The sequence below is a fragment of the Acartia tonsa genome, chromosome 8, assembly GCF_053477335.1.
Source record: "Acartia tonsa isolate MP-2025a chromosome 8, ASM5347733v1, whole genome shotgun sequence".
Taxonomy (NCBI): domain Eukaryota; kingdom Metazoa; phylum Arthropoda; class Copepoda; order Calanoida; family Acartiidae; genus Acartia; species Acartia tonsa.
Genome location: NC_137267.1, coordinates 52,810,858 through 52,835,247, shown reverse-complemented (window position 1 = coordinate 52,835,247; position 24,390 = coordinate 52,810,858). Strand labels below are relative to the sequence as shown.

The following is a 24,390-nucleotide window of genomic DNA, read 5'->3' as shown; positions in this document are numbered from 1 at the left end:
TTCCTTATAATCATTCGTTTTATATTACTTAATAAAATCTTCATGCAGATTTTATTTCTTTTACTGAAAAGAAGAATAAAATTATGTTCAAACTATTCATTATCATAAAGAATGACATTCCTTGTTCTCTATTTTTATATACACCCATATATTCTCCTCCTCTGCATACTCGTATACAGTTGTATTTGGGATTTGTTTCAGTTTAATTGTTATATCAGAGTACCTATCTATATCTTCACAGTTTGCAATAATTGCATCTCTAAAATAAAGAATGATATTATAATCTAATCTATGTTCATTAACAAATGCTATTCATGTTTGATGTAGGGAACAACCAAAAGGATGAAAGAAACATGTATAATTTTAAAAAGAATAATAGTTATTTCTCGCATCGTATTATAAACGGCTTTCCGCGGATATAGAATGTACAATTATGAGATTAAAACTAGTTTTTTTTAGCCCCGAGGTGCCGAAGGCACCGGCTAAAAAAACTGGTTTTAATCTTATGATTGTACATTTTTATATTCGTAGAAAATTGGATATAATACGATGCTAGACATAGATTTTTGCGTATGGATGAGAACCGGTTCCTATCCAACGGATTCGAATGAATACGAGAAATACCTTTACATCTGTTTTAATTGTATAAAAATACTTACATAGGAACTGACAACCTTAACAACCCTGAAATCTCAATACTTATCTCAAATTCTTCACTACTAACAGTTACTAAAGCAATAACTAATAACACAAAACTAATAAAACGATGCACCATTCTTGCTGGTAATATGAATACAACTGAGATATGCAAAACAACTGTTGCTTGTATACTATTTAGACCTCAGACAGACAAAAGTCAGTTGAGTAACCAGAAAATTAAAATCCAGAGATTGAAGTATAGGCAATATTTTATTCATTATAATATAAAAAAAAAATTATTTTTTAAAATGCTCAAATTATATAAGTTTTATGATTGTTTTTAAAAATCTTAGTAAATATCTACAAATCTGAGACTTAACAATGAGGGAGTTAAAGAATGAAAAATGGATGTGACTTATTTTATATGAAACAAGAAATTAACAAAATAAAAACGTTAGCTCTAATGGTAGCTGAAATAGTAATGGAGCAAAAAAACCAACCAAAAATCTAAATAATGACTTGATTTTTGCCTGAATATAAAAGGTTAAAACTATCATAATCAAAAACTTTTAAAACATTTTATGCTGAATCATTTTTCCTTTATCGCTGTTTACTGAACACTTCCTTTCTTACATAAATAATCTATGCCAAAAAAGGTTTGTTTACTTAAAGGGCAGTTTACTTAACAGGGATAGGCAGACCACAAACAAACTGAAGTGAAAAAAAATACTTGTTCTATGTTAGGTTAGTCTTAGCTAGAGTCATGTTGTGATAAGGCCATCAAGATTATAGGTTTTCATTGGGGCTAGTAATTCTCCATCAGAAAAAAAACAGCAAAATTACATACAATACTATGAAACAATGGTAGACAATGAATAAAAAAAGAGGTGGGGTTCATTATCCACCATTGTTTAATGGGATCATAGTTTTACCGCTTCCATTTATGCCTGTTGCTCCACTCCTTAATTCTTATGGTTTCTTTTTGTGCTCATACAATACATGATGTTTACTGAAGGGTGTTTCAAGAGAAATGTCTTTTTGTAAAACTTATTTATGCATAGACAGTATAACAATTATATAAAATGCTTCATATATTTGAAGGCACTGCTACAGGCTGCCTACTTCAGAATTTGTTAAAAAAAATAGGCACACCTACAGGCTGCTTACAGCTACAGCCTACCTAAAAAAAGGGGGTGGTAATTTTTAGTTTTTTGGTTGTTGGGGGTGCCCCACCCCTCAAGAAAATAGCCTAAAACCACCACAGGACCAGTAGTTATATTCCCTACTAGTTCGATTCCTAGATTTTTAGGTATTCATGGTTTTCTCGGTTCTCATTCAGGATTGACAGCTGAAATTATCAGGGATTGAATATGCTCATGTTCTACATATTCCCATTAAGTTTCATTAGGATTTGTCTATTAATTGTTGTGTTAGATTGATACCTAGATTTTTAAGTTTTCATGATTATAAAGTTGCATTATTTTAAATATCTATCTATTAATTTTTTGGGGGGCGTTTTCTTTTGTTAAATAGTTATAAACATTCCCAGAACCATATCTTTTCAGTGTTTAGCGAGATCCTTAATTACAAATAGACATTCAGAGAAACAGACATTCTGTTACTTTATTATAAGGATCGCCTTCCTCTTTTTATGTGAGTTTAGTTAGACACCCGCCCCAGAGGCAAAATAATAGAGTAGGTTCCTTAAAAAAAAACCTCCTATATTAAGATAATGATATAGATCTAAGCAGCCAATAACTGTTTTGTAATAAGATGTGATTTGGTGTCTATGTAAACTGGCTTTAAAATTTGTCTGTAGACCACAACCATAAAAATGTGGATGTTTGTAAAAACTAATCTACAACATCTGTCTGTCTGTAGGATCTAGCTTTTCTCCTTCTTGAAGATTTTTAAATACTTTCAGTATAGTTAGAAATCTAAACTACTTGAAGATGGAATAAATTGTTTGTGGATAATTATCTTACTAAGGAAGACCTACACATTAAATGTCTTTTTTAGTTAGGCCTTCCAAGATATTTTGCTTTAAAAAGTTTTCTTCGCCAAATGAAAATCAACTTAACAATCTTACTTGTCCTTAATGTTGGTCCTAAATATTTTATAATTTCCTGTGCTTCGCTACTTAAAAATATCAACATCCTTGTTTTCTCATAATTAAAATCTCAGCAAAGTGTTTCTGTAACAGCTGAAGATATAATGTGAAAGTCAAGCATAGTAACCCAGGAATAAGGCATAACCACTCATCATCCATATAGCCTTAATCCTGCCCTTTTAGGTAAAATTTGAACATCACTAAAAATTGTGGAACTCCTGTTTATAAGATCTTAGAGGTCAACTTACTACTTTAATATGTGACTAGGGGCAATATCACTGTGTTTGGTTGAGGTACCCTTACGCGAGATAATATCAGACCTTCCATGGACATTGTAAAGGAGTAAGATTCACACAGACGGACATCCTGTTACTTTTTACTTTTACATCATAATATTAAAGTTTTCCTTTCTTCCATGATTTATGAGAGATATTTTGTATGATTTATTTACTATGCCTAGCTATTATGGTGATTGCATGCTATAAGGTTAAACAAGGATGACAAAATCCATAGAAAGCAAAGATATGAAATGGTTTGACAGACGAACAAATCTTGTAGAGTGTCAGAACTGAATATACAATATATTTATATATAAGTTTTGACAAAATTATACGTAAATTTGTAGCAAAACTTCTTAATTATAGAATACTGTTTAAGGACATACTGACATTTTTAGTACTTGATTATAGAGATGCTTCGCTTATAATATTATTTTAATAGGAATCAGTACTCCAAAAATCAGATCAATCAGATGATTATATTACATAAACAGTTGCTATTAAAAAAAATTAAAAATCAACTTGTTTAAAATGGACGTACGGACAATCTGGTAATGATTATAGAGTTGCTTCGCTTTCTATATCGTACCTAACTACTACTACAGGAATCATAATGCAAAGTTTGAAATCGATAGGACAATTCTATCATGCCTAAATTAACGAGAAAAAAAACTATATGTTACATACGGAAAGACGGACCAGTTCTAATTATAGAAAAGCTTCGCTTTTATAAATGGTGGGAAATAAGAGTTCACAATAGCCACCTTAAAATATTTTAAGCAAAAGTCTGACGTCAAAGTAAAAAAAACTGGTTGGATATTATTATTTTAGTGTAATGATGCGAAAAAAATATCAAATACTCGTGCACATGTTTTTTGATTCACAGAGCTAATTTTATTGTGTGTTTTTTTACCCTTTTAAATATTGAATTTTGGACTAAAAAAGTTTAAGATCTTTTAGGCAGCGGCTTCGTTTATAAGCGGCGAATTTTCTCAAATCTTTCACAATTTCATGAAATAAATTTCCAAAATATGTTTGACTATTAATATCATTTGAATTTGTTGTAATTTACGAGACATGGCATCTCTGGACCAATAGATAATGATATATCCTACCAATAGAATAGCTTTGCTACTATAATTACAATTAGTAGCTCTGCCCTTAAGGCCTCTAGGGGCACATAAGGGAAGATTGTTTCAGTAAATTCTCAACTTCTAAGTTTAGTTTTAAAAGAAAAGGTTCTGTAATTATTTTTAATCTTTTTCTTCTTGGCTGGGAAGCAGCTTATAGTGCCTATATCAAAATATATTCAATACGGGAATTTACATTAATTTTTCGTCTATTATCTTATCTCTTCAGATTCCTACATATAAATTACTTTCTATAAAAATAAATATAAATAAATCCATAAAAAATAAGCTCTGAAATCAGATGGCCAAACACACGAACATAAAGACTTATAGAGTTTCAAAACATAAGGAGACCTACATATGAATTAACAAGGATGTCAACATACATAAAAGCGAAGCTCGGTAATTTGTAGGACAAATGAACATTAACACTTGTAGAGTGCCATAACTGAATAATCAGAATATAAATGTATAAAATTAGAAACAAAATTTAAGCAAATTTGTTGAAAAACTGCGCTAATACAGGATAATGTTTAAGGACATACTTACATTTTTAGGACTTGAGTATAGAGATGCTTTGCTTATAACATTGTACTTTGTTGTCCTAGGAATCGGTATTCCAAAAATAAGATCAATCTTGTGATTCTATCATATAAAAATATAAAATTTGTTGTTAAAAAAGTTAAAAATTAACATGTTTAAAATGGACGTACGGACATTCTGGTAACGATTATAGAGTTGCTACACTTTTTAAATTGTACCTATCTACTACAAGAATCACCATGCAAAGTTTGAAATCGATAGGACAACTCTAACATGCCTAAATTATGAAAAGAGCTAACCGTTACGGACTGACGGACGGACCGACCCTAATAGCTTTGCTTTTAAAAACAATCAAATTCTCATTTTGAATTTGCTGCTTACGTCCAAGGGGAGGGGGGCGGGAGGAATTTATTGTTCAAATCCCTCAAACTTTGAAACCCCTCAATTTACCCCACTCAAAATATCTAAAAACAAGGATGACAATTTTCATAAAAGCGATGCTCTAAAAAGGTAGGACAAACAATCATTGACACTGAATAAGAATATAAGATAAAATTGGTGAATATATAGAATGTAAAATAAATTAAGCCCTGAAAATTTCAGCCCTCTATCTTGAAAGGAAGTTGAGAAAATCACAAAAAATTGAAAATCTAGGAATCGATCTAGACCCCAAATAACAGACAGAGGGACAAAACAAAGTATAGATTATATGGGCATATGTCATAATAATCTTCACTAAACATTTCAGCTGTCTATCTTGAACAGGAGCTGAGAAGTCATGTTTCCCCCATAGACTGACGGACGAACAGACAAAGTGAATTATAAAGTAGCTTTGCTATCAAAAATTATTACCAGCTTCTTAATATTTATTTTATTATAAATTCTTTTTATCATAATCTACACTATTCTGAGGATTTTATATTTATATTTTGTTTAGCTTAAAAAGAGGCATATGCACGTACTTTTTTAGTAGAATGGGAAGGGACATGTGCTGTTTATAATACACTAGTCCCCAAAATTTTGTAACAACGTTTTATTACCAAATTTTGGGACTTTAATTGAATTTTGATTGGTTGAGTGTCCTAACGTTTCGACACCTAATTGTAATTTTTTGTATTATCATTGGGGATGTACATTAATTAAACTGCCATCGTATCCATTTAGATAATTAATAACGGTTGCGCCCCTAGCATCTAAGGACTTCTAAGCCCAAATTGTAATCAACCAAAGGGTTGATTTTGAGTATCATCATTGGGGATATAAAATAATTTATCGGCCATTGCCTTTTTAAATTAGATCCCAAAGGACCTTTAAAACGGTGGTCTCCAAAAAGTTTTGTCTGTAATGTGAAATGCAAGATTGCGTGAATATATCAATAATTTAAAGCTTGAAATTTATTTTTTTAGCTAAAAGTATAGATTATAATTTCAAAGCGTTTAATGCAGTAATTGAACGTCTATCTACCAAAGTAGCAGGATGTGTGTTTGTTTGTCTATATAGTTAACAATCTATACTTAAACAGAGAAGACCAATTAGACCAATCCTAGCATCTTGCCCTCAAGTGGAACCTACGGGGTTATCTTGATCTGAAAAAGAGAAAGTTGAAAGAAAAAATTGGGGGATGGGGATTTTTCTCTTGGGAGCGTGTAGTTACCCGTACACCATGAAAGTTAATATCTTTTGTTTGTGAATATTATATTGGTATAAACTTGATATAATATGATATGCTGGAAATATTTTTTCAGTATGGCTGAGAACCGGTTCTAATACACCGGATATTAAGTTGAAACAAACTACCTAAATATTGCCATGTACAGAAAACTGTACCTTACTATTACAGGAATCATAACTCTATGATTGAATTATGAATGATTCTAATTTGTCTTTATTAATGCTTAGAGCTAACAGTATGAACAGACAGACTCTAAATGTGGAAAAGCTTCACTTTTAAAAGATAATATTATTTTTTCTAGGAATATCAGAAAACCAGAAAAGTGATTTTCCCATTATTCTGTGATATCTGATTTCTCACAATTATTCCAGGATTAAAATCGACTAAATCTGTATATATACTGTCTCTATGAAAAAGATTTATTACCCTAGATGGTCTATTAGATACAATAATCCGTTCAACTTTAAAAGTAATTTGTAGCAGACAAACATTTTTGTTTATATTTAGGCATAAAAGAAACACTTTCTAACCAATAATGTGGTCGGAATGTTTTCACAATGTGTTTCTGTTGTTCCAACTAAGGAATTGATACTGTAGACTTTCTGTATTTATTAAATCTGTTAGGTATTCTTTATATTTTTGTAAATTTAAAATTATTTTATTAAATATTTTAATACTGCTTAGGTGCTTTCCCTCAAAGTGCCTGGTGATCACTGAACCCCCCCCCCCCCCATATATTTAAATTAATTAAATGATAAAGGAATGGGTATAAGTTTTTTGATTTGCCTAGTCCCTGGGAAGCATATACCTTCAATGCCTTTACACCTAACCCTAACCTTAATTATCATAAACAAAAAAAACCCACAGATTTTCAACTTGTTTTTATAAATAATGGGGGAGGGATTGTTACTGCTCAACAAGGCGATTTAAGGGAAAATGGCTTATGTATACTCAGAATGTAATTTGATTATTATGGGTTTTTTTACACTAATATTCTTTTTATTTTTAAAATTAATTAATCTAACAGAAAAGTAATATTTATATTAGAGCTACTGTATAGATGGTTGTGTCTGTCCTTCTGTCAGTAATGCTTCTATCTTGTCTGTCTGTCTGTGGATAATTTTCTTTATTATTTTGATGATAAACTGTTTACTTTTAATGAGCCATGCTACTTATGAATTAGACTATATAAGTTTGAAGGAATTTTAATTAATATGATAGATTTGAAATCTGCATAAAATTTTAAGGGTTTTTTATTAAATTCGTTTTTTATTTAACGGCGCAAATACGATTTAAGTTAATTTATTTTGACCAATAGGAAAGCTAGATTGAAACCTACCCGCGCTCTAATTGGTTGAATGATGTACGACACTTAAGCTTCTCCAATCAGAGCGCAGATAGTTTTCAATCCACCAATCACAGATGTCAAAATTAATTAACTTAAATCGTATTTGCGCCTTTAAATAAAGAATTATATAAAAAACGAATTTTATAAAAAAAAACCTTAAAATTTTATGCAGATTTCAAATCTATTATATTGATTAAAATTCCTTCAAACTTATATAGTCTATTATGAATGCTATTATCCTTGCTTAAAATTCCTATAAATGTAAGAAATTAGAATGTCCTGAAACATAATCCTGTATCTAAGCAATTTTGCAACAATTTACTGTTTAACAGTGTTTTACTGTTTAATTTCATAGCATCACTTTTATGGATGTTGCCATCCTTGTTTATACAGATTTATACAGATGACAAAAATAAAATGATAAACCACCCCTCTGTAACAACAATGATATTTTAGTTTAAACTAAGACTTGCTTACAAAATTAATTATAGAGTAACTGTTAAAAGTTTGATAAAAAGAACATAAATAAATTTATAAATATTATATTACTGTATTACACATGTTTACATTAATGTTAAGTAATTATAAAGCTAAAATGATATTCTCTTGAAGAATATTTAGCTATCATAATATACTACACTTTTTGCGTTTTCTTATTGATTTGAAGGGGTTTTCAGTTGAAGTAGTTGTATGTTCTTCCCTAGTTATATGGTTGAGATTTTCTACAGTTATGTACTCATGCAGATTATCCTCAATTAGGTTTAGAGCTCCGTTCGGACCGCTGAACATGTCAAAATTATCATCATGAACAACTATGGCAAACTTTGGTTGATATAACATAATTCCATTTCTACAAAATGTCTCATATCTATTTCTTACATACTTACTCTCATAAACATCAATGCTGGTTTCATCCTTATCAAATATCAAATAATATAGTGAACTATACATTCCCCAAGCTGCAAATTCATGTTTATGATCAACATTTTCATCAGCAAATACAATAATATTTTTTAATTCACTTAAATTTTCATAATTATCAACATTGATATAATTGATATGTCTTGGCTTGTTTACTAAATTTTTTAACTTTTTCCTTGTGTCATAGTTAATGTGACAGTAGCTCCAAGAAATATCAGCATTATTTCTAGAAATGTTTCTCTTTACATCTTCATATAGTTCTTTATTTTCTAATTCAATTTTCTTCTGAATTTGATCCTTTCTCTCGTATTTAGGTAAACTAAGAAACTCCTTTGTATTTGCCTCTCTGATAATATCTTTAGAAATTCTTGAGCATGTTATAATTGCAATACTCTCATCCTGATCAAATAGTTTGAATTTCTCTATTATTGCCATAGTTAAGGCACTAATATTATGTTTATCTTTATTATGATAGTGATGACACTCTGGAGCTTTTCCTTCAGGATAAATAAATTTGTGTAGATTTTTATCTTCAATTGCTCCAGAATTATTTAGTTTATCTTCTAGTTCTAGTGCTTTATCTTTATCTAGATAATCATCATTAACAATAACAATTGCAAAGGACATTGTCCTAAGTATTACATTTCTAATTTCATCAATAGCGAATCTTCGTTTTGTATCATTAATAAAGTATCTTCATTTTATATCACATATGAATATAATGTTCCTTGCTTGAGCACCCTGAAATTCATGTATACTTGTTACCAATATTCCTTCAGGTTTTTGTATGTATTCTTTAATATCTCTGAGAACTGAAGTAGTTGAGGAAAAGCGTTTGATTAACAATGTAAATAATTCAGTATCATCTTTTGTTGATAATACAACAACACTTTCTCTAGGTTTATGTGTGAAATATTTGTTTATAGCAGCAACAACTAATATACCACGACTGATATTATAAATATTTCTGTAGTAAAAATTATGGTTACCCATAACATTATTATGAAGAGAGCAGGACACTTGTTGAGTAGAATCCTGTTCTAAAGCTTTAGCTAGATTAAGAATGTTTTGGCTATTTCTCATATTTTTGGTGAGATTAACATGTACAGTATTATGATTCATTTTCATAGTTTCTAACCACTTTGCTTTCTTTTTTAAAAATTCTACTCTTGTATCTAGATTGCCTCCATCTATTACTTTTAAGTTAACACAGATTGTCTCTATAGAGTCAGGAAAAACAGTTTCTCCAATTATCATTTCATCAATGAATAAATGATCACAATGATTATCTTGTAAAAAACTGTTTAGTGTATTGATTATAACAGTTTGCTCAGGGTCTTTACTAATCCCTAAATCTTTAGAAGTAATTACTCTGATATTCGGATAAGAGTCAAAATCTACTACAGCTAAAATGGCCATAACAGATGATTCAGCATTTACAAAATATTTTACAAAATTACAATGAATTGATGTTATATCAATGTAAAATAATTGTTGTTTACTATTATCTCTTGCACATTCTTTAGCTCTTTCCTTTAGTACATATGTTTTACCAGTACCAAAGTCACCATCTATGATAAGGAATTTAGCTGGTGAGTGTACTGCTTGCAGCTGTTCATTGTTGAGCATGTACACAGGAACATTACTATCTCCTGATATTCCATCATTCTTTTCTACTTTTCCTGTTAATGCTTTTTCAGTTTCTCTGCTAATTGTGAATGGATCTGATATAAGTTTATCAAATCTACTGGACTCTTTTATTGACATTTGATATATCAATTCAGCTACAAGATTTTCATATTCTGCTTGATCATAATTATCAGATGTAACAAGTTTGTGTTCAAATATCTGATTCAACCAAGGTGTTACATCATTAACATCTTCATCTTGTAGAATAAATGGTTGACAGTTGACACAAGGAACTGTGGTATCTTCAAGAATTGTCAAATAAGGAACACATGCAGCCCTAACAAAAACCCAATCTTTGGAAAGCATTCCTCCAAATAATTTCTGCATAAAAGAAAAGTGCTGTTTTGTTTGATCTGAAGCATCTTTTAGTAATTTGAGTTTATCACTAGAATCATTGCAACCACGTTTTACCTCTATGTTTATAATAGCTTTATACTCAGGAACTATCATGCTGGTGTCCCATTCAGTCTTTTTTTCTTGCAGGCTAAAATTGTAAAACTGATATTTGTAAAAGTTTCTTAACTTATCATCAGGGATCTTATATAGGAAATTTGATTCCAAATTGAAACGTTTTCTATCTACCTGACTTTTTAACACCTGACATAAATAAAGTTAATACTTCATATTTTTAAAATGTTTGTTTATAATATGTAATATTATTATTGAATTTAAAAAAAACAATGATGGAAAGACTTAAAAGAAAATAGTTCAGCAATTTTGCAGCAAAGTAAGTTAAAATTCTCTAAAATTAAAAGAAACATAATTGTACTTTAAATTAATAAGATGTTCAAAGCTTTATAGGAAAAATATATAGTTAATTATATGAAATATTAACATTCCTGTTTAAACAGCCAGTTCTGTGGGCTTTGAAATTCCAATGGATTTTTCCTCCACTTCTTATGTGCATCAATGCAAGACTTCAATTTTTCCTCTTCAACATCTTTTATGTCAAGGATCTCCTTCACTCTTTTCTCATACTGATTAAATTCTGCATATCTATCCTTGCCTCTGGTATCTTTTCCGTTTTTATCTAATTGGTGAATGCAATCAGCTGCCTGAAACCCAAGGAAGATGAATGATTCCATTTTTAATTTTCTTGCTGCATTGACAAGCTCATGATGTAAACGTTCTTCAAGATATTTATCCAAAATCTGAGCATCTTGCTGTTGTTTGCCCTCTTTACCTAACACAGTTGGTTTCTTGGGTGTTACAAAATGATTTGGAATAGCTATAACCTTACACTCTGGATCATAGTAATAATCAGCTACTTTCTTTTTTATCTCTGCAATCTTTTCTATAGCTAAAATTTTTTTATTTTCTCCTGCAGGGCCATGAAAGTTGATACTCATTTTACTAAATTCTTCAGCTAAATTTGATGACTGAGAATCTTGTGAAGATAGGGGATATACCCCAAATTGAAAACCACATGTGCAGGAAGAATTTGTTGCTGGGCCAGCTCCTTCCATTTCACAAGCTAAAAAACATGTATGTATTAGTCAAAGTTATATTTAATCATCAAAACTGTTTTGTAAATATACATTTTCGGTTGAATGATTAAGACACCTTGTCTATGACTAATATACTAAGCATATACTTTGGAATTTACAGATATTACTGAACAGGTTTTAAACAATTGCATACTAAACTATCCATTTTAATTTTTGATTTGTAAATTTTTAGGGTAGAAATAATGGAATGAGAAAACATTTACCTGAAAATACACCACACAATTTGTTCTAGATCCAATGGCTAATTTTACTTTAGTTTAGTTATCTTTGACTGTTCACTTTCCTCAACATCTTCCAGTTCTATTGTAGTTTAGACCCCTAAGTTGACTTCTTATTATATATTGATTCCTAAACAAGATTGACAACATAAATAAAAAAAGCTTATAACATAAAAATTAAAGGCACAACTAAGCAGATGGAGGTAGAAAAGAGTTAAATAGTAAATATAAAATACAAACATCTTTCATAGCAACTGATAAAAATCATATTACCAAAGAGAATATCAATATCAAACACATAAAAAAAATAAGAGTATATCTATATCAAACAAAAAAATAGCACAAAAAATAGATTGACAGATATAGCTTGTTGTTGAGTAGTAGCTTAATAGTCATACAACTAATCACACAAAATTTGAAATCTGCAAAAATCAACCTTTTATCTTAAATTAGCGGCTTCCATAAAGGTTCAGGGGAGAATTTAAAAAATTTTTTTTACATTTTTTTAGATATTTTTTGTATTTTATAACTTTGTATAACTCTTTATAACATTTTACAACTCTTTATAACTTGTTATAACTTTTTATATTTATTTATATTAATTCATATTTTCTGAAACCTTTGAATTTTTTCTCTTTTGTAATGTTTTAAAAAATTTCTTTCCATTAGCCTTTTTGGGGCTTTGCCCCTACAGGAGAAAGAAGGTTTTAAAATCTTTTTGAATTTGAAAAAACAAATTTTAAAAGAAGAAAAGGAATCTAAAAAGAAGAATAAAAATTAAAAATATAAAAAAATATAAAAAAAATATATAAAAATATAAAAAAAGATATAAAAGATTTTAAAAATATATAAAATTATATAAAAACATAAAAAACATTAAAATAAGAAAAAAATATAAAAAAAAAAATTTTGGGGGGGGGAAATTTTCATTTTTGGGGGGTTGGTGGTGTCCCACCCCCCAAGAGAATAGCTTAAAACCACCACAGGACCAATAGGTATATACCCTGTAGAATCCGATCGGTTCAGTGGTTACCAAGACCTTAAGGGACAGACAGACGGACAGATGGACAGACGGATGGACAGACATCAAGCTACTTTGTATTTTAGATAGATTAAATTCCTTAGCAAGTTTTACAATAGTTACTTATTCATCAACAAAATCTTTCCAAAAAATACAGCAATTTCAAATAGCAACTGAATAATTCATATTTTTGATTTAGGACAACAGAAAGATTGACAGATGTACAGACATACAAAGTGAGTTAGAATCATGCTAGAAACATGGAAAAAAGCTTTACTTGAAGCTAAACAATGTAATGTCTAAAACAATACTTCCTTCACTTTTATATAAAGTTTACAATATTAAGAACATATTTACCTTTCCATTAGATATATTCCCATCAGCTCGGAGCTAAGTCAAATTTACTCATTTAAATCCTAAAAAAATATTGTAAACAAGGATGACAACATCCATAAAAGCGAAGCACTGAAACGGTAGGAAAAACAGACATTAACACTTGTATAGTGTCAGAACTGAATAATCATAATATAAATGTATAAGAGTCAAAGGAAAATTGTAAGTAAATTTGTTGAAAAACTGCTTGATTCAGGATAATGTTTATGGACATACTTACATTTTTAGGACTTGATTATAGAGTTGCTTTGCTTATTACATTATACTTTGTTGTCCTAGGAATCAATATAACAAAAAACATATCAATCGGATGATTAGATCACATAAAAATTTGTTGTTAAAAAAGTAAAAAAAATCAGCATGTTTAAAATGGACGTACGGACATTTTGGTGATGATTATAGGGTTGCTACGCTTTCTAAATTGTACCTAATTACTAAAGGAATCACCATGAAAAATTTGAAATCGATAGGAATTCTAACATGCCTAAATTAACAAAAAAGCTATCCGTTACGGACGGACAGACGTACGCACAACCGACCCTAATTATAGAAAAGCTTTGCTTTAAAAAGGACAAATCAGATGTAAAAACTAACATAAAGAAACATAGAGGTATGCTCTAATTATATTAAAGAAAGAAAATATTATGTTAAAATCTAAGCTCAATATAAGGTTATTTGATATTGACATAATAACATTGTTAGATTATTGAGTTGCTTTGCTAATTACATGAGTATTTATCCTAGGAATGGCCAATCCTATATAAACAGTAACCATCCCCTATTTTTGTATATTTTGCATCAATATTTAATGACTCAAAGTTTCAAAAACCTCTTTGGTAAAAGAATTTTTTATAGAGAAATTACAGCTTTTTAGAGAGTAAAATTTGCAAACCCAAAAGAATATTTAATTTATGTGTTACTTACAGGTCAACATATATATATATACATATATACTACAAAAAAAACCTTAACTATAGAATAGGTGAGCTACAATAAACTTACTCGAAACTTCTTATTGTTGTCCTTATAATTGCTGCAGGAATCCTAGGGAACACATATTTTAAGATTATTATTAACAAAAAAATATTTGTAATAATCCTTTAATTTCAATTTCATTTTAAACTTTAGTTTTACATTAATTTGAGAAAAGAGCTCACATGCTTGAAACAATTTGTAATTTCGAAATAAGTATGTAAAATTCATATTTCATTTGTGAGTTAACCTTTTCTTTGTTTTATCCATGTATTTTAAAAAGCGAAGCTTTTCCTTTATTAGTGTCAGTCCCTCTGTCTCTCCGTAATGGTTACCTCTTTTAGTTAATTAAAACAAGTTTTGCATGATGATTCCTATTATAATTAGATACAATTTAGGAAGTGTTTCAACTCTTAAATCGATACCAAACCATATATCCATTCTATAATTATCCTATTTATCTAATTTTGATTCCTATAACAAAAAGGTACAATGTTAAAAGTGAAGTGTAATCAAGTACTAAAAATGTAAGTATGTCCATAAACAGTATCTGTATTTAAGCAGTTTTGTAATAAATTTTATTACAATCTTGTTTAGACTGATTTATATTTATTTTATATTCAGTTCTGACACTCTACATGTGTTGCAATCATATCAGAGCTTCACTTTTATGAATGTTGTCATCCTTGTTATCTAACTATTTATCTCTCACATATTTTAATAAACTTTGGAGGCATACAAATAAGCTATTTGAGCTGTATCTTTAATTTATACATGTTATAAATTGGCTATTAATTTCAAAACTTTGCATGATGATTCCTTCAACAATTAGATACTATTTAAGAAGCAGACAATTAAAACATGCTGACTTTTGTAATAATTATTTCTAGGACAACAAGCTACATCATTATAAACTAAGCATCTCAAATTCTAAAAATAAAAGTAAGTCTATTTACTATAACCTGTATTTATAAGGAATTTTGTAATTTATGTACAATTTCATTTAAACCTAATGTGGAACTTAATCAAATTAATATGTAACAAATTATTCAACAAATAAAGGTATTCATGTCTATTTTTTCGGCGAAGCTTTTCTATAATTAGTGTCTGTCTGTCTGGAACGGATAGCTTTTTACGTTAATTTAGGCATGCTAGAATTGCCCTATTGATTTCAAATTGTGGTGATTCCTGTAGTTATTAGTAACAATTTAGAAAGTGTAGCAACTCTATAATTGTAACAAGAAAGTCCATACATCCTTTTAAAACATGTTGATTTTTATTTTTTTTAGCAACAAATTTAAATGTGATATAATTATCCGATTAATTTGATTTTTGAAATACTGATTCCTAGGACAACAAAGTTCAATGTTAAAAGCAAAGCATCTCTATAATTAAGATCTAAAAATGTAAGTGTGTACTAAAAACTGTCCTTTATTTATCAAGTTAAGCAACAAATTTACTTACAATTTTGTTTATACTTTAACATTTATATTCTAATTATTCAGTTTTGACACTCTACAAGTGTTAACATTTGTTGTTTTAGAGCTTCGCTTTTATGGATGTTGTCATCCTTGTTTCAATGGAATTATTGTTAAAAGTTTTCTTACTCGCAATCCATTATGTGTACAGAAGCTTTTACCTTCTAAATAGAATCCAGACTTTGTATAATGTAGATTTATGAAGCCAATATGAATGTATCTCTGTCCGTCTTCACTTTTCAACCATCAAGCAAACTTCTTTTAATTAGTTTGTTGTCCACTCTTCATAATAGGATTTTTTCTTAATAATAAATATTTTTCGATCTGATATATGTCCAGCAATCCAGGAGAACTAAGGATGACTGTTATGCACCCTTCTCTGTCCAAACACCCAAGCATATTAGGTTAAGTAACATCCAACAGACAACCAACTCTCTGTGATGCACGACCTTTGTCTGAGAAGTCCTAACTGTGCATGATAACGAGTTGCGCCTTTTTTGGGCCAAGGCATTCCCCCTACTGTAACTATTTATGACATAGCAGCAGTAGAAACCATTTTCAATGTCTTTAGTTATGACGCTGTGGTGGCCCGAGATTCAGACCTTTCACCTTCCGGACGCCGAGTGGATGCCCTACCTGTTGAGCCACGGTCGCGGATTTCTGTTAAGTGTAAGTGGGTCATATAGTGTGAAAAGAAACAATTACTTATGTTTACTTTTTTTTTATTGATTTAAAGAAATTGAGACACATTCAAATCTTGAGTGAAAGATTTACAAAGCACAAAATGTAGTTTAACAAATATTTTGGTGCTTTCCCTTTAAGAGCCTAGCGAGCACAGATTCCAACCCAAACCCTCCCCCCCACACATTCTAATCTAATCAAATTTACCTTTTATATGCAATATTTTTACTCCAATAAATCAATTACTCAACATTTCTACATATTTTCTGAAATTAAATTTTATCATTTTAACTTTATATATATTATAAAATTATTTTAAATAAAAAGTTGACTTGCAACTTTTGAAAAGAGGAATGTATATAGAAAACGCCTATGTAAGTTAGAAAATCCGTAGAAATCATATTTACAAGTTATTTGTTAATAGGTTAATTTACAAAATTAATTTCATGCCTTAAATGACAGATTTAGAAAAAAAACCTTTATATGAAAGTTGTTTATCTATAAGTTTAGAACATACTTAAGGCAAAAAATTTCAGTATATAAATGTTTATAAAACTTAAATCTTTTTTTAAGGGTTAGGGTAATAGGCAACAAATAATTTTTCTTTGGCACTCTGTTTAAATTTTAAAACTTTATTTTGATTTATTATTATTTTATAAATATTTAAAACAATACTGGGTTTCAAATTTTTAAGAAAATCTTAGTCGAGTATAGCATAACATTTAATCATTTATAAATTTTTAGATTTAAAAAAAAATATCATAATGAAATAAGGTACCCTACAATAAATATGTACAAAATTATAATATCTTTAGACTTTTATCTCATTTGCAAAAAAAATACAAGTTTTAATGTTAGTTTCTTCTTTTTGAGTTACTATCTAATACAATATTAACTAAACTATGATTCACTTATTTCATTTTTTAAAGCAATCAATGCATTGAGCACAGCAGGAGTTATACATGGTTGCCAAACTTATTGTTGTTTTGTTGAAAAATAAAGAAATCAACCAAATAACAGATCTATAGTATACATTGTTTTGCAACTTGGATGTGTTAATACACATTACACATAACACCATTGGTTGATTTTCAATGACCCAATCGAGTGAAGGTACAAGCATAGTACAATGGGGTTATTTAACTCTTTTCCCCTCTAGTGTTTTATTCTATTTATCTAATAGTCAAATACACAAACATACAACTTATACTGAAGGAATGTTAAGGGATAACACATTAGACGATTAATTGACATATACCCCTAAGGATATTAATCAAAATTACCCCTGCTGTAAATCAAAGTTTGGACTTGGGAAAATGACAAAAATGAACCAATAAATATCTAACAAAATTGTCAATAGATTTTTAGCCAACAGATGGAAGAAAGTGTTTATAAAACTTTGGGTACTGAGTAATTAACAGTAACAAGGCCCCTTCCTCCCTGAGTATACTAGTAGTTGCGCCCTAAGCATATAGAGGCTATGTATGTTAAAATGAGTGAGAAAGGGACAGAAAAATAGCCAAAAACAAGACTTACTTTACAGTATCCTATTATATAAGATCTCACTAACCACTTAACCTCTTAGGTTCTCCATTTTAGAGAAGCTTGTCATAGGTCCCAATGTGGTTTTAGACCTCTTTGTTTCGAGATTGAAGTCTTGGGATGGTTTTAGGCTATATTTCAGCCCCAACCCTTTCTATTCAAATACAAAGCCGAAACTAGTAAAAGTGTCTGTCACAGATTATGACGTCAAAAAAAATTAACCAATGAGAGGCCACTATAAATTTTACCATTTGTCAACTACAGTGTGTACTGGCCTCTCATTGGTTATGTTTTTTGACGTCATAATCTGAGTCAGACACTTTTAATAGGTTCCCTTTCGGGTTTAGGTACTCTTCCCCCGAAATAGTTATAATCCTCCCCTGGACCTTTAAGAGGATTCACTGTAGAGGAAAACCATATAATTATTTCCACGGTTAGGCAATCTTAAGATTCAGACACACATAGACTTCCTTTTACTTTTATGACTGGCGGTTTCGCCCTAGCCTCTAGGGGGGGGGGATTTATTTTTATTTTTTGAGGGGTTGGGGGTGTCCTACGCACCAAGAAAATAGCCTAAAACCACCAAGGGACCAGTAGGTATATTCCCTGAAGAGTAGAATCCGATTGGTAGTGGTTACCAAGATCTTAAGGGACAGACGGACAGACATAAATCGTTCTACTTTGTATTATAGATAGACAGATATTATATATGATTTTTAAGATTTAATTTTCATCTCAGAAAATTTGGACACCATGATAATTTTTAACCTAATTAAACTTTGATGAGTAATTAAGAGCATGGATCTAAAGGGTAAGACAATGGCCGTTAAATTATTGTACATCCCTAATGATGTGACACAAAATTACTTATTCTGTAGAATAAAAGTAGTGGTTGAAACGTCTGGACACTCAACTTTATAAACCTACAATTAATATTATTTAAAAGTCTCCAAAGTTTTTTCAAGGTAACGAATAAGAAAACGTTACTATGAAACTTTGGGGACTAGTGTAATAAACAGCCCATTGTCCCCTCTCTCGCTACGAATTAAGAGTGTGGGTATTCCCTAACTCTGTGCGGGGCTACTAAGCAAGCACTCTATTTGATATCCAAACCATGTGGGTCCTAACCTTTCATTAGCTTAGACGTTCAGGGTTTCTTTATAACCTAACCTAACCTAACCTAGCCCATATCCTGTATTTGTTTAATCTGTTCTGTATAATGGCAAGAGGGTGATTTAATTTCAAGATGTGGGGTCATTTTTACTCCTCAACTTGGACAATACCCAAATATGTGTATATGCATTTATATTTTATGACCACTGAACATTTGCTCTATATATGACTTTAAAGTTTGCCCGAAAGAGTTTTTGCTTCGCTACTTATAAATAATGGTATCCTTGTTTTATAAGTCTAAGATATCTAACAAGTTTATTGTGACACTCGAAAGAATGAAGTCCAAAATCGCACCTCTTATAAAAAGTGCGTCACTGACGTTGTAGTGTACCGTCGTACAGACCGATGACGGGTGTTTGGGTTCTCCGAATTTTTAAAACTTGTTTTGTACATTTGTACATTAACTGGTGTTTATACAAATGCGCCAATTTATAATCCCCTCCCCAATTTTTTTTATAATATTTTTTATAAAACTCAAATTAAAAAGTAGAAGGGCGGTTGACTTATCCCCCTCCCACCTTAGGAATACCTAGAGGCTTCTAGGGTGCGTTGCCCCTAGTCTATCTTAAAATAAAAGCTACATCTTGCATTATTTTTTTCAATTAGGTGTTTGAACACAAATTGCATATAGTTAAAATATTTTTCTTGTTTAATTGCTATCCTAATAAGATAAAAGTTATACTTAAAAATTGTTTCAATAGTTATTATTATATTTTGCATTTAAAAAAAAACACTAAAATTGATAAGAACAATTTTGTACTCATTTGCGTCATTTCTATTTTCAGAATTGTCTTACCCGTTATCGTGAGACCCTAATTATACAATAAGCCTCCCTGTTTTATTGTAATTTAGATTGCAGTGGTGGCCCCCATGCACAGTAGACTGTTTATTTTCTAATAGTTTAGCTACTCTATAACTATACTAGCGGCCACGCCCCTAGAGGCCTCTAGGGACGCTCGAGGAGGGGAGAGTCGAACTTAATAACCCAAATTATTAGATTTTTAAAGAAAAATTGTAGAAAATATTTTTTTCTACGGGCGATTTCTCTTGGAAGGTAGTGGTACCCTCACCCAAAATAGTTATAAACCTTCCAAAGACTTATGAGAAGCTACCCTGTTAAGAAGAACCCGATCGGTTCAGCGGTTAGCAAGATCCTTCAGTACAAAAAACACAGACAACAGACATCCTGTTAGTTTAGTATAAGGATATCTGTTTATAAAAATACACAGTTAATCTTGAATAAAAGTAACCGATGTATGGCTGTCGGTTTTTACCGAGGGTTCTTGCTTACCACTTAACTGATAAGGATCTCCTTTAAAATGAAGTTTCTCATAGGTCCTATTTTTACCTCCATTAAATCGCTTCGGGAAAAAAGGACCTATGAGAAGTTATCCTGTAAGGTAAATACTTAATATTTAGAATTATCTTATAAAGAAAAGATATTTTTTTAAATTACAAAACAATTTAAAATAAGAATTCTAATAAGATAAAATTATGAATTTAAGTTTACTTGTTTAAGTGTAACTTTCTTATGACTCATCTATGTGTGATAAAATAAGTATAACAACATCTATAAAAGCGAAGCCCTAAAACGCCAGGACTGGCGAACATTAACACTTCTAGAGTGTCGGAACTGAATAATCAGAATATACATTTATAATAGTCAAAACAAAATTGTAAGTAATTTTGTTGAAAAACTGCTTAGTGAATAATATTGTTTAAGGACATACTTATTTCAAAATAGAATAAAATATTTTTTGCTGAATACTAGTTTAAGGGGCGTGCAAAGCTATTTACTGGGGGCCTAGAACCGGGGTATATCAACATACAAATAAGCATAAAAAGAATGACAAAATCCATAAAAGCGAAGCTCCGAAACGGTAGGACAAACGAACTGAAGTGTCAAAACTGAATGATCAGAATAAAAATGTATAAAACGCAAACAATATTGTAAGTAAATTTGTTGAAAACTGCATAAATACAGGATATTGTTTATGGAAATATTCACATTTTTGGACTTGATTATAACAATTATTTTAACATACAAAAATTTGTTTTCAAAAAAGTAAAAAAATCTGCAAATTTAAATGGACTTATGGACTTTCTGATAATATAGTTGCTATGCTTTCTAAAGGAATCACCATGCCAAGTTTGAAATTGATAGGATAATTCTAACATGCCTACACTAAGAAAAAAAGCTATCCGTTCCAGACGGACAAACGGACCGACCCTAATTATAGAAAAGCTTCGCTTTTAAAATTAAAAATCTAAGGAAGCTTTCCTCCGGATTTAATCAGTAATCATTACTTTTTTAATATTTCCACATCCGCACGAGAACATGATTTTGTATGAAAAGCTTGTCTCAACAATATGTATTTAGGATATAAAACTATTTTCAGCGCTTTCACAAAAAGTGCTGGTTGAGCACTGTTAATTAATACTAACCCGATTTTTAAAAAAAGATAAAATAAGGGAGAGGTAGTAATTTTTCTGCAGGGCTACCTACACCTTACTTATCACAAACAAACAAAAATCTATCCACCACTTTCTTTATTCTCAATTGGGGGGAAGGTTTTTGGGTGATTATCCATCCCCCACCCAAATAAATTTTAATTTGTACCCCCCCCCCCTCATATGAAAAAGGGGGAATAGTCCTTTTCGTGACATCGATTCTTATGAGGCGATTTGTCGTATTCTTAAAATGGCTTTTTATAGGTCATTTTAGGTCAGGGGGAATAGTCCTTTTTGTGACATCGCTTCTCATGGGGCGATTTGTCGTATTTATAAAATGGCTTTTTATAGGTTATTTTAGCTTAGGTTAGGTTATATTGGGTTAGGTGATTGCCCCACAGGGTTAGGTAATTGGCCCCGCAGGGTTAGAGCCCCCCGCATGGGCTAGAAATAGGAGAAAATCTACTGTAAAAAATACGACAAATCGCCCCATAAGCGATGTCACGAAAGGGACTATACCCGAAAAAGCTTGGACGCCCTTGAAACCTACCCCTTATATTAAGGTCATCTGAATTTGGGTTGCCGATTGTGTACATTGTTTTACTCATCCTATCTCAATATTTACTTCTAGCTAAAATAGCTTCAAACTTAACTTTTAATTAAAATTTTGAAAGTATAAACGATCCAAATTTTAATTTTTCAAATTTCGATTTTTTTTTGAAGTTTGAAGCTTTTTTAGCTAGTAATAAATATTGAGATAGGATGAGGAAACACCGAGGAAACTGTGTACACAATCGGCTACTTAAATTTAGCCGACCTTTTTTAAAGTTTAATTAAAGATAATTTTTCCGGGTTATCACTGCTCAACAGGTTACTTTGGGTGATCCTTGACTTACTTATTTCAAATATCTCGATGAAATTTTCTTATCCTCATATGTAAAGTAGTAAGGTTTTTTTTCTGTCTGTAGCTGTACTAGAACATAGTAAAAGTGTCTGACTCAGATTATGACGTCCAAAAAAATTAACCAATGAGAGGCCAGTATACACTGTAATTGACCAATGGTAAAATTTATAGTGGCCTCTCATTGGTTAATTTATTTTGACGTCATAATCTGAGTCAGACAATTTTACTAGGTTGTAGTACACCTACAGAAAAAACCTTACTACTTTTACTAGGTTCCCTTTAAATGATAAAATTACTTCATATTTACAGCTTCCCTTTATAGATGGTATCATCATTGTTAAATGCGCAGCTATTATACAAAAGTAATGATTGTACATCTCACAGTCTGTCTAACATTAACAAAATGTAAAAGTCAACTCATTAATATAAATAATGATTTTTTAACTTTATTGACAACAAAAGTTGTGTAATATGTAATTATCCTATTCATCATCTGTTATTTTTAAAAGCGAAGCTTTTCTATAATTAGGGTCGGTCCGTCCGTCCGTCCGTACGTCCGTCCGTCCGTCTGTCCGTACGTCCGTCACGGATAGCTTTTTTCGTTAATTTAGACATGTTAGAATTGTCCTATCGATTTCAAATTTTGCATGGTGATTTCTTTAGTAGTTAGGTACGATTTAGAAAGCGTAGAAACTCTATAATCATTACCAAAATGTTCGTACGTCCATTTTAAACATGTTGATTTTTTACTTTTTTAAATAGCTTTTATCGTTAATTTAGGCATGTTAGAATTGTCCTATCGATTTCAAATTTTGCATGGTGATTCCTGTAATAGTTAGGTACGAGTTAGAAAGCGTAGCAACTCTATAATCATTACCAGAATGTCCGTACGTCCATTTTAAACATGTTGATTTTTTTACATTTTTAACAACAAATTTGTATGTGACCTAATTATCCGATTGGTGTGATTTTTGGTATACTGATTCCTGGGACAACAAAGTACAATATTATAAGCGAAGCAACTCTATAATCAAGTCCTAAAAATGTAAGTATGTCCATAATTATTATCCTGTATAAAGCAGTTTTTCAGAATTTTGCTTTGACTCTTATACATTCGCATTCTGATTATTCGGTTCTGACATTATACAGTGTTAATGTCCGTTTGTCCTACCGTTTCAGAGCTTCGCTTTTATGGATGTTGTCATCCTTGTTAGATAATCCAAATAATCAAATTTTAAAATGTAGGTATCTACTTACAAAGAATCTTGTATTTATGCAATTTTGAAACAAGTTATATACAATTATTTTATACCCTAAAGATTGATATTCTATCTGTTTTATTAAGTTTTGACCCACTACAACTATGAATGCTCGTTTGTTTTACTCTTTAATTTCAGAGCTCTGCTTTTATGGATGTTGTCATCCTTGTTTATACAGATGACGAAAATAAAATGAAAAACCACCCCTCTGTAACAACAATGATATTTTAGTTTAAACTAAGACTTGCTTACAAAATTAATTATAGATTAACTGTTAAAATTTTGATAGAAAGAACATAAATAAATTTATACAGATCATATTACTGTATTACACATGTTTACATTAATGTTAAGTAATTATAAAGCTAAAATAATATTCTCTTGAAGAATATTTAGCTATCATAATATACTACACTTTTTGCGTTTTCTTATTGATTTGAAGGGGTTTTCAGCTGAAGTA

General features: G+C 30.4%; 1 protein-coding gene across 1 annotated transcript; it reads right to left on the bottom strand.

Moving 5' to 3' along the window:
- Window positions 1-11,160: 11,160 nt before the first annotated feature.
- Window positions 11,161-16,869, bottom strand: LOC145326684 (uncharacterized). Its single transcript, XM_080170050.1, has 6 exons — window positions 16,809-16,869; window positions 16,082-16,221; window positions 14,473-14,514; window positions 13,435-13,493; window positions 12,042-12,186; window positions 11,161-11,804 (listed from the first exon to the last, which is right to left on the bottom strand). The coding sequence occupies exon 6, from the start codon at window positions 11,794-11,796 to the stop codon at window positions 11,161-11,163; it is 636 nt and encodes a 211-aa protein (XP_080026176.1). The 5' UTR covers window positions 11,797-11,804; window positions 12,042-12,186; window positions 13,435-13,493; window positions 14,473-14,514; window positions 16,082-16,221; window positions 16,809-16,869.
- Between the last annotated feature and the right edge of the window lie 7,521 nt (window positions 16,870-24,390).

Coding starts and splice junctions, on each gene's coding strand:
- LOC145326684 (XM_080170050.1), bottom strand. CDS start 11,796: ATGGAAGGAGCTGGCCCAGCAACAAATTCTTCCTGCACATGTGGTTTT.